The sequence below is a fragment of the Phalaenopsis equestris genome, unplaced genomic scaffold (assembly GCF_001263595.1).
Source record: "Phalaenopsis equestris unplaced genomic scaffold, ASM126359v1 Scaffold000002, whole genome shotgun sequence".
Lineage (NCBI taxonomy): Eukaryota > Viridiplantae > Streptophyta > Magnoliopsida > Asparagales > Orchidaceae > Phalaenopsis > Phalaenopsis equestris.
The window spans coordinates 16,597,108-16,609,202 of record NW_018164444.1 but is presented as its reverse complement, the minus strand read 5'-3'; the positions used below and the strand labels follow the sequence as shown (position 1 = coordinate 16,609,202).

The following is a 12,095-nucleotide window of genomic DNA, read 5'->3' as shown; positions in this document are numbered from 1 at the left end:
CGTCGGCCCGCCCCCCCCCCCCCCCCCCACCCGTGGCCCACACAATCGCTAATCGAGGTTTTGGGAGGAAAGTTTGAATGGATTTGGGAGAGTATTTCAGCGGTCTAATTGTCTAGGTTTTGTTTGGATGGTGTTCCTAGCGACATCCAGGGCTTATGGAGAGGCGATCTACCTCTTGAATAGTGGATCAATGTTGTATATTGTTTGCTTTCATTGATATTAGGAAAACCAGACCTCTTTTGAGTTTGTCTACCTTTGTATTGCAATTTCTTCGTTGTTCATTCTTTGTTTTAGTTCTGGATCATATCAAATTGGTATCAGAGCAAGATCTTTGAGGAATGACAACAAAGAAAGTGAATGTGTTTGTAAGGAGAAATAGGGCAAATCAGATTGAGAAGGGAAGAAAGATTCGCCACCATGGAGGATATGTTTTTTCCCATAGAGAATTGATGATCGATGCAAGAGCATGGAAGAAATGATGAAGAAGCTATTGGAGATGCAATTCAAGATCCCGCCAATGGTTCAAATTGTAAACCCTAATCAAGGGTTAATTAAAAAATCTTTGGCCACATCAAAAGAAAAAGAGATTGAACGAGATGGCAACGAGAATGAAAGCAAGGGGCACGGAGGAGGGGTGCTGCAAGGGGCACGGAGGAGCATGACGAAGGAAGGAGATAAGTGGGAGAGAGTATGACTATGATTGAAGGACGAAGTTTCACCCTGACACATGACGGAAATGTTGGAGAGAGAGGAAGTTAGGGTGGAGATGCGAGAGTAAGGAAACTAGATATGCCGATCTTCAAATGGGAGGATGCACATGGGTGGGTGTATCGGGTGGAGCGATACTTTGCAGTAAATAAGTTGATCGAGAAAGAGAAACTCATTGCGGTAGGATTATGTTTGGGGGGAGAGGCTCTAGCATGGTTTCAGTTGATAGAGGTTAGGTACCCAAGGCATACATGGGAAAAATTTAAAGATTGCTTGTTGGAATATTTTCGAGTCATCTGGGAAAGAGACCTACACAAGTAATTCTATGTTCTAAATCAGGAGGAGAAGATCACATAATGCAGAAGAAATTTGAGCTCTTGTCAGGTTGGCTGAAAGGTATTTCTACAGCATGACTGGAGGGGAACTTCTCGAATGGCCTAAAGCCCGATATCCATATGACCATCCGACCATTGAGATCACGTGGATTGAGGAAAATGATGGAGCTTTCCCAGATGATGGAAGAAAAGAAAAAAGTGAAGAAGACCAAAAAAGGGTGCAACCACGAGGATTCTACAAGAGTGCATCGACGACCATGACACAAAGGACCTAGGCGGTTTCATTTCAGAAGGATTTGCCAAACGAGAAGAAACGGTGAATTGTCTCAGGGGCAATTTCAATAGCCTCATCGATGTAGAAGTGTTGGATAAAAGAGCGAAAGGATTATGTGATGAGAAATATGCCCCAAGCCAGCACCATAAGGAGCGTACACTTCAAATCCTTTTAGTTCATGAGGGAGGAGACAGACGGTGAGGAGTTGGAGACGTGGTGGAGGAAGATGAGTCTCTGCATTTGGATGTAGCGGAGGTCTCCTTAAATTCACTGGTGAGATTTTCTCTGAGGCACACTATGAATGCGAAAGGACGAATCAGGGGGCAGTCGGTTGTGGTATTAGTGGATAATGGGGTCACACATAACTTTACCTCAAATCAGGTCGCAGATCAGTTAGGTTTAGAGTTTTTTGGTAGATACGTGGAGCTTTGGTGTCATTATGGGGACGGGGAAAGGAATGAAAAGTTGGGGAATTTGCAAGGTATTGGTTCTGACGCTACATGACCTATAGGTGGTGGCTTTCCTTCCCTTGGACTTGGGCAGCACAGACGTAAGTCTGGGGATAAAGTGGATGCAGGTGTTTTGGGAGATTAAGGTGGATTGAAAATCTGTGACGATGGAGTTCAAGGTGGATAGTAGGAAGATGGTGCTCGGAGGAGATGCTAGCTTATGTAGAACTATGGCCTCGCTTAAAACCATGGTTAAGACGATACAGAAAGCGGGATTATGCTATTTGGTGGAGTTGTAGAGCATCGAGGAGATTCTAGATCCCGAGTTCGCAGTCTCCTAAGGGGACAGTTCCTGAAGCAGTTTACTGACATCTTTTAGCAATCAAGTGGTTTACCTCCCTTGAGAGAGCACGAACACGCCATTCCATTAAAAGAGGGTGTTCCTCCTATCGGTGTCAGACCATGCCAGTATCCTCAGATTCTGAAGGATGAGAGACAAGTTGATCCGGGAGATACTTGAAGCCAGGATTATCAGACCCAGTGTGAGCCCCTTTCCCAATCCAATCCTATTGGTGAAGTAAAAAGATGGTAGTTTGGCGATTTTGCATGAATTACTTGACTTTGAACAAGGAAACTGTTTTGGACAAATTTCCTATTTCTATGATTGATGAGTTGCTATATGAGCTATATGGGATAGTCATTTTCTCAATGACTGATTTGAAGTTAGGATATCATCAGATCGGTATGGGTTCAATCGATGTGCACAAGACAATGTTCAGAACACATGAAGGACATTACGAGTCCTTGATCATGTCATTTGGCCGCATCAATGCTCAGACCATATTTAAGTCCCACGTGAATTTTTTTTTTAACCTTTCCTCAGGATATTCATCCGGGTCTTCTTCGATATCATTTTGGTCTACAGTCGTACAAAGACAGAGCATGTGGGGTACCGGGCAACAGCCTTGGAGAAGTTGAGGGAGCACTGGTTGTACGCAACTTGAAGAAGTGTTCCTTTGCACAGTTACGGGTGCAGTACCTAGGACACGTGGTGGCCAAGGCAGGAGTAGCAATGGATCAATCCAAGATGGAGGCTATGGTGGACTGACCTGTACCAAGGAACTTCAAGTATTAAGGGAATTCCCGGATCTCAGCGGATATTACTGGATATTCGTGAGGGGATACGACACGATAGTCTGGCCACTGACGGAGCAGTTGAAGGAAGACAATTTTAAGTGGGGAGAAGTGGAAACATAACATGGGCATTTTAACATTTGAAGAGAGCTATGATCAGTGCTATGGTACTAGCACTTCCGGATTTCAGTAAAACCTTTGTGGTAGAAACGAATGCGTCAAGATACAGATTAGGAGCGATATTCATGTAGGATGAGTGACCAATTACCTATTTTAGCTAGGTGCTCATAGCTAGGGAGAGGCTCAAAGCCAATGTATGAGCGGGAGTTGATGATTGTTGTGTTGACCATTTAAGAGTGGTGGCCCTCCCTGTTGGGATGACAATTTCTAGTCATGACTAATTAGAGGAGCTTAATGTATTTATTGGAGCACATAATGGTGACTAAGGAGCATCAGATGTGGTTATCCAAGCTGTTGGGATATGCTTTTGAGATTCAGTATTAGAAAGGACAGGAGAATAAAGCCACAAATGCACTGTCGAGAAAGGTTGAGCCCAACTAGCGGCCTTACTGGTACCCTTGGTCCTAGAATGGGAAGCTCTAAGGCAGGAGAGCAAGCAAGATGAAGGGCTGTAGAAAATACAGGCAGAGTTGCTATAGGATCAGATAGTCATCCTGGATGTGCATTGAGAATGCAACAACTACTTTATCAGAGGTGGTTCGTGTTGCCGAGGGAATTAGAGTACATCCCCAAACTATTGCGTAAGTTTTACGATAGTGCCATTAGGGCACTCTTAGGGGTAAATAAGACATACAGCCTTCTATCGACAGAACTTTATTTGGTGGGGATGCATAGAGCCGAAGATATGGCGGCAAAGTGTGATTTGTGCGAACAACACAAATACTTGTCCATTTAGCTAGGAGAGTTATTAAGACTCTTAGCTTTATTGGAGAAGATTTGGGAAGAAATGAAGCCGGATTTTATAGAGGGGTTGCCACGATCACAAGGGTCTATCGTGATCTTGGTGGTAGTGGATCGTCTGAGCAAGTATGCACATTTCATTCTACTACAACACACTTACACTGTTGTCTATTGCTATAGTGTTCATACGAGAATTGGTTCGCTTTCGCGTAGTGTCAGAATCTATTGTATAAGACAGTACAAGGTGTTCTTCAACCAATTCTAGAAGGAGCTATTTAGGTTACAAGGAACAGTCATTAAGAGGAGCACAACATATCATCCCCAATCTGATGGCCAGAATGAGGTGGTCGACAGAAGTATGGAGACGTACCTGCGTTGTTTTGTATCGGGGGCGCTGAAGCTTAGGGCCTTGTGGCTTGCGTGGATTGAATATTGGTATGATACTTTGTATCATGCTGACCCCTTTCATGATTTTGTATGGGTGTGATCCACCTTACATGGTACACTATGGGCATAATACTACACTAATCTCTAGTAGAGGAGAGGGACATGATATTGACAGAGCTCAAGAGATATCTAGTGAGAGCTCAACAGATCATGAAGAGAAAAGTGGATGGACATATGAGAGATACAATTTGAACCTGAGGACATTGTTTAGTTGAAGCTAAAGCTCTACCTCTTAAGGTTACCACCTTCATCAACACTACATCTAGTCTTCCATGTTTCACAGTTGAGATGTGCTATTGGAGATCATGCACCCTCACCTTCACTACCTCTGATACTGGTAGAGGACAGAGGTGATTCTGAAACACTTAGAGGTCGAAGGCATGCGCTTAGTGGCTGGAGCAAAGGAGTCACTGATTAAGTGGAAAGATTCGTTAGATTATGAAGCAACATGGGAGCCTTGCGAATTGATCCAGGGAGCATTGGTTGGGAAATTGCACGAGGCTAGCTAGCCAACTGAGGAGGAAACCGTAGGAGGGCTAGGAGAGTTGATTGTCTAAAGTTTGTTTTATGTTTTGTTTCATTGCAGTTTTTCTTTTCTGGTGGTATTCCTAGCTGCGCCTGGGATTTGTGGAGGGACGATTTACCTCTTGAACAATAGATCAACATTTTATCTTGTTTGCTTTTATTGGTATTAGTAAAATCAGCCCTCGTCTCTATCCCTCTATTGCAATTTATTCATTATTAGTTCGCTGTTTTGGTTCCGGATCATATCATGATCTTGTTTAATTGGCGGAGAAATATTTAGGAGGGCTGATTGTCTGAGGCTTGTTTTATGTTTTCTTTCGTTGCAGTTTTTCTTTTCTGGTAGTGTTGCTAGTGGCGTCTAGGATTTGTGGAGAGACAGTCTAACTCTCGAATAGTAGATCAACATTTAATCTTATTTGCTTTTATTAGTATTAGTAAAATCAGCCCTCAACTCTATCCCTCTATTGCAATTTATTCATTGTTTGTTCGCTGTTTTGTTTCTGGATCATATCATGATCGTGTTTAATTGATTGGGAGATGTTGAAAACGTTTGTAGGGTTGTTGGAAAAATGAATAGTGTTGAGGATGATAGAAGGATGGAGAAGGATTGACTAGTTAAGGATCAAGGATTATTTTCCTGATTATGGCTGGTGTAATCAGGCTGATGTGTTTTCTTTTCCTGTAAGGGAAGAGAATTTTTTTATCAGAAGTTTGGAATCTAGAACTATAGAAGTAGGCATATATCTTCTATACGTGGGTTAGTTTGTCATCCTCGTATTCCATAAATTGTTAAAACGGTAGTATATTAGTTGCATTAAAATAGTTTGGGACAATATGTGCAGAGACAAATTTAGAGAGTAATCATTCAATCTGATCGTCTATAAGCCCAAAATCTATGAGATAGACTCCAAGTCATTGTGATTAGAGTACATGTCATATCAATAAATTGCGTGATTTATCTGAGCAATATTTATTTTACATCAGCCAATAACAAAATAATTTGTTCATTGTATATTTTATTCTAAGGGTAATAAAATTATGTGGTCTTAAACATGATAAAAATAATAAAATTCCCAACAGAATTATGGCCTAAATTTTAAATGACTTCACATTGAGGACGAAAAGTTGTTCACATTGAAGACCAAAATTTTAAATGACTTCACATTAAATGACTTCACATTGATGACCTAAATTAAGATTTAATTTTGACAACTACTTAATCACGAGTTGCAAAGATAAACCATTTATATCTAGTTAAAATTAATGAAATGTCAAACTAGATTAGGGTTTCCCAAAGGGGAAAATCTAAGGAAAACTCAAAAAAAAACTCTAAATCACAATCTATGTAGAGAAATCTGAAATTCAAGCTGTTCAAAGTGTTCTTCATCAATTTTGAAGTGTTTTTTCAGTTTAAAAATTAGTTGAGTTATTTTCAAATAGTTTGTGAGCTCATCAAATCTGTTTCAAGAATTGCTTCAGATCTGCTTTTCATATTAGTTTTTAAATCATTTTGTGTTTTGCTTCAATCCTATTTGTAAAGTCCATTTAATAACTGTTTGTAGGATATTGAACCTGTTTTTGAAAAATCACTTGAATATGTTTTCAGAATAAACTTGTCGTGGAAATCTAGGTAAAAAGCTTTATTTTTTTTTAAGTCATATTAAAGTTTTTCCATACTTCTCAGAATATTGCTTAGGTTTATGTAAAGTGAAATTAAATTATCAAAAGTGTGAGGCTTCTCTTTGCCAATACATTGCAAGAGAACTATTATTGTAAGCTAATCAAAATTGTTTGTAGGTTCACTATTTATAAAAAAAATGTTTTCTTTTAGCAAAAATTTGAAAATTTGAATTTATGTAGATTATATTTTCATTTTCATTATCTAGGACATTGGCTTAATGTGGCAATTATCATTGTAATTTACATTGCGATTATAATCACCTTGAGCAAGACTGTGCTTAAGTTGGATAGAACTTTGAGGTATTAATTCCCTAAATGGGTATTAGCTAGGAGTAGATATAGGCTAAGTTGGTGGCTTAACCCCATAAAATTTTTGTGCTTTTTATCTCACTTGCTTTATATTATTTGTGCTTGCTTTACACAGTTATTTGCATGACTACAAATCATTTAACTGTAACTTCAATTTTATATTTGTGTTACTCACTTTCATGCTGCATTAGTAATTAAAATTAACTAAGATTTCAAAAGTCTAATTTATCTCCCCTCCTAGGGTTCCACAATCATCCCACACTCCTACTTTCTATCTCTTTACCTCTCTATCTCCATCCCTCTTTATGGCATCCCAATCATTCTCTCTATTACAACCACCAAGGATCACCTAGAACTTTCCTCTCAACTTATATAGCATAATTTGCAAACCTAAATCATTCTTACAACTATTTTCATACAACTAAGGTTGATGTTCAAATTTGGAGTAAATGAATTCATTATTGTAATAACCATATTTAAATCTTACATTAACTAATTCATTATTTCAGTAATCATATCACTTATTCATAAAAGCCAATACAGAGTTGAGAAAATCAGTTCAACAGAGATCTTCCATGGTTCTAGCCCACTTCTATTTCCAATAAAGTTTCTTACATTAAAATAAGTTTGCCCCAACACAAAACATCATTAAAAGAAACTATACCAAAATTCATCTGTTGGAATTTAAATATGTTGGATTCTAAATTGCCCATGAATTTACACTATCTAGATAAGTATATTCTGCGCGAGAGAGACAGAGAGAATGACCATTGAGCTATGCTGATTTTAACTCGATCTTTTAAAGTACTTCCATGGAAAATCCAGTTATCTAATTATACAATGTATATATACTTGGTCCCAATACATATACACCAAGAAAGTAGCTCTCCTTCCTACATTTCCTCATTAATCAGACAATGCTTGATGATGCTGATAGCCTCTTAGACCTTAGAGATCCCTTAGAATCCTTAAAAACTCGAGCGAATTTCTTTAGTTTGTCCTCCGTCGGATCGCCAACTTCTTCGTTCTCAACAGAACTGCTGTATGGTGAGTTCTCATCCAAAGAAATCATCCTCTTATGAGCATAAACTGCTCCAATGTCACAATTACAGCGTTCATGCATCCCACCATTACCTTCTTCTTCCAGATTGAGCCTACTTAAACTCTGAATATCAAAAGAAGGCCTTGTTAGATCATGAGAATGGTTTCTTCTACTTTTCCACTTCTCATCACCATTAAATTCCACTCCTGTTGAATTCTTCTTCTTCTCTATAGACAAACCTGAAGTGATTCCAAATGAAGCCCTTGTTTCATTCTTCTCTTCGTTGCGACCTTTTGGCAGCACGAGCTTTTTAAGCTTGCGGAAAAGTTTTGATTTGCTCGACTTAGTAGATTTAGTCTTTGCAGAGTCTAAGGAAGCTTCATCAAATTCCTCACTCGATGTCTGCGAAAAACAATCATCCAAATCAAAGTCGATTGAGCTCAACCGGTTCGAATTTGAATGAGAATTCGAGTAATCGAGTATCAGTTGTTTAGCCATCTGCTCAGATTTGGGGCTTAAGCTTCTGCTCAGGTCTCTTGCTACTGTTCTTCCAGAAGGAGGCTGATAATTTCTGAGCTCATACCGCAGGCAAGCGTTGATCCACCTAAGATAAACCAACTCTTCGATATCTTCGCAATGATCACTCTGAAGCTGTTCCAGTTTTTTCTTTAGATTTTCATTCTCTTCTCTCAGTTGATTTTGTTCTTCCAATCTCCATAGCTGAATTGCAAAGTTAAACAAGTTCACACATCCAGTAAGTTGAATTTACATATATACCATACAATTCTTATGTATTTATATATGTAACATCCAAAGTTTGATATTGCATTTATAATACCTCCGTGTCATAAATTTATGCATCAAAATGTGTATTTCACTTAAAAAAAAAGATAATGATGGTGGTATTTTTGTTGTGATATTAAAGATTTGAGTGGCATGCATGTATTTAAATATGAAGGTATAGGTGTTAGATGTGTAAATACATAAAATTTGTGTGGCATGTAAGTAAAGGCTTCTAAAGAAAATGGAGTAAAATGCCAAAATGATCCTATGATTAATTACATGAGATTAATTACATGAGCCCATTTTAGCATCAAAGTTCATAAAAAATATTAAATTAGTCCTCAATGTCTTTTAATATGGGCTGAAATAGTCCTCAATCATAACTACTTTAGCCTCATTTAAAAGAGCCTATGGATTAAATTTATGTTTTTTTTTAGACTGTGGGACTAAAATTGACCCCAACAAAGAGCCTAGGATCATTTTGACAAATTTCTCAAAGAAAATGTAAGATTTGGATATTACCTCTAAGGTCCTGAGAACAGAATCTGGACTTCTGAGATCTGAAGCATTGAGTGAGTGCTCAGCTTCAAACTTTTTCAAAATCCCTACTTTCTCCTGTGCCAACCTTGAATTCTCCTTCCGAAGCTCAAAGACCTCATTTTCTAGCTCATTAAACAATCTCAGCTTCTTCTCCACCTCCAAATCATCCTCCAAATCCTTCTTCTCCTTCTCTCTAAGCTCAGTGACCCTTCCATGAAGCACTGCCATCTTCTCCTGCGCCTGCTCTCCAACATATCTCAACTTACTCTCCAAAATCATGATATTCTTTTTACAAATCTCAAGCTCTGAAACAGCTCTGCTATAATCTGAAGCCTCGGCTCTGAGCTTCTCGTTCTCAGCCTTCAAAGACTCGATCTTTAGAGAAAGCAGCTTCATCTCTGTCGCACTTATCTTCAACCTATTCTGAAGCTCCCTCATTGATGCCTCCTGCTCCTTCATGCCATGGAACTCCAGAAGCTTCATCTCCAACCAAATCTCCCTCTCCTGAAGCGACTGAACCAAATCCCTAAGATTCTTAATCTCTTCCTCCATGGCTGCTGCATCGTTGATCTCAAAGTCTTCTGTTAAAGGAGCAGGAGCAGCTGGAATGTTTTCCCGCACTGTTTCAGACTCCTCCTGAACAAGCTGGTCGTCGTCGTCGTCTTCCTCGCTCGCCAGAGCGCGAAGACTGATGATCTTGGACAAATCTTCCTCCTTTTTCAAATCAACAGACTCAAAACATGAAAACAAAACCAGATCAAAGAAACCATTTTTACATAGAAAATAAAGCTTACAGTTTGCTCCATCATGAGCTCTTCATCAACAGCTCCATCAGACGAACCGAGCTCCGGTTCCAAGTCTGAAAACGGAGAAGCATCAGTAACTCAATATCCATGGAATCGAATGATAATACAGTAGAGAAAGAGAGGACCTGAAGGAGGAGGGGGAGGGGTAGGGGGAGGGGGAGAGAACGACCGCTGGCGGCGGCTGGTGTGGGAGCCGGCTTTCAATATAAAGGACTTCACCTCCTTTCTCGGTCCGGTCATGGACTGCTTCTCCGCATCCCTTCACCGGAAGAGTAACGCAGATGAAGGAGCAGAAGGGCTCGCCGGAAGAGGAGGAAGAAAGCTCGCCGGCGATTGAACGGGCGAGAGAGAGTAGATTAAGGAACATGACGGAGCCGTGGGGATATAAAAAGGAGGTTCCTTTGGCTCATTTAAGCCTGCATTTAAGTCTCTGTCTTGACCATCTGGTTTGGCTACTTCCTCCTTCATGAGTATGTTACTAAAAAGAAAGAAAAAAAAAATATTACATGCATAACACTATAAATTTTTAATTTACATATTTAATATCTAAATTTCATTCCTTGCATCATCGAGCACTGTTAAATTCATTAAACGGTAAATGATAGAGCGCGTTTATCAGTGATATGGTGGTTAAGAGAGTCCTACTTCAACATGAAGTCGTGAATTCAAATCATGCATATTGTACTTTGGGGACATCTCTTCGGTTTGATGTGGCGGGATTGGAAGCAAAGAGGTGGGTGGAAGTTAAGGGTGTAAGCGAGACATCTGAGCTGGCTCGGGCTCGGCTAGACAAGTGAAATTGAGCTTGATGATCTAAAAAGCCAAGCTCGAGCTAGCCCCGACTCAACTCGTTCTCGTTAGCTTGTGTAGTCGTCTCATTTTTAAAAATATTAATATACAAAATGTGCTAAAAATATATTAAATTTCAAGATTTATCTTAAAGGTATTAAAAATGTTTAAAAAATAATATTTTGTATTGTATAGCAGTGAATTCTTATTATTTTCTTTTAATTCTTTATTTTAAATATTATTATAAAGTTAGCTTAAATTAATGTCATTCTTTTTTTTTATATATAATAAACAAATTGGCTCGTGGGCACGCTTGAATTCATAGACTTCAGGTCGAGCTCGAACTCTATAAAATTAATTAAGCTTGAGCTGAAGCGGAGGGCAGCTCGAGCTCGGTTTGACTCGTTTACACCCTAAGTGGCCGTGACTTTGATGGTAGAGAGAACGGGTGTTGCTTTCATTTTTTATATTTTTTAGTGTTCCAAATCTTTAATATTTCATTAAAAAATGCCTTTTAAAAATAAAATATATATCTTCATGCATAAATTCTAATATAAAAATGTTGTAAGTGCAAATATAAAAGATCAATATGTAAATACATAGGACTTGTGGGGTAAGCATGCAAACTTTCCATCCTGTGGTACAATCGGCTGCCCCGTGTGAGGTTAATTATGTGCCAAATATTAATTGTGAGCTTCCCTTCTCTGGCTGGTTAGTTAGAACATTAAATGCTTCATACAAGATTTTCAGCCTCATTAATTAAAAGAAGATATATATATATTATTTAAAAAAAAATATTCAGAGGCTATTTTACAGGCCTCCAACCACATTTAATGTGTAACAATTCGAGAATACCTCCTTAAGGTCAATTGTGTTAGAGAAAATTCAACACCCAACCTGAGGAGCTGTTATTGCGTGCGGACGTCGTGTGCGCCGTCCATTAAATTTTTTTTTTTAAAAAAAAAAAAAATTAAAAAGTGGGCCCACTGACATACACTTTTTGGTAAATGAGTGCGTGAACGCAATAATTTCACCAACCTGAGGGGTCTTATACCATGGATGTCAACCAACAGGCTGGGGTACGCAACACATATATATATCATGGATACCACCTCCTTAAGACCAAATGTGTCTGAAGAGACTCGAGCCCCGGACTTGAGGGGTCTTATACCAACCAACATAGGGGCTATTTTTTAAGAAATTACATAGATAACATTTGAAATATATCTATTTACAAAATTATATCCATATCATTTGTTTAAATAACAAATTTATATATTAGTGTTTGCCACTAACGGACAGTTGGAAATTTGACAAAACGGGGCAATTAGTGTATTTTTTTCATCTTTTCCT

At 38.8% G+C, this 12,095-nt stretch overlaps 1 protein-coding gene across 1 annotated transcript; it reads right to left on the bottom strand.

Annotated features, from left to right (window-relative positions):
* Positions 1 to 7,337: 7,337 nt before the first annotated feature.
* Positions 7,338 to 10,141, bottom strand: LOC110017812 (protein CHUP1, chloroplastic-like). The gene is made up of 4 exons (XM_020714924.1): positions 10,123 to 10,141; positions 9,942 to 10,006; positions 9,130 to 9,861; positions 7,338 to 8,544 (listed from the first exon to the last, which is right to left on the bottom strand). Exons 2-4 carry the CDS (start codon positions 9,954 to 9,956, stop codon positions 7,693 to 7,695), a joined length of 1,599 nt encoding a protein of 532 aa, XP_020570583.1. The 5' UTR covers positions 9,957 to 10,006; positions 10,123 to 10,141; the 3' UTR covers positions 7,338 to 7,692.
* Positions 10,142 to 12,095: the final 1,954 nt, after the last annotated feature.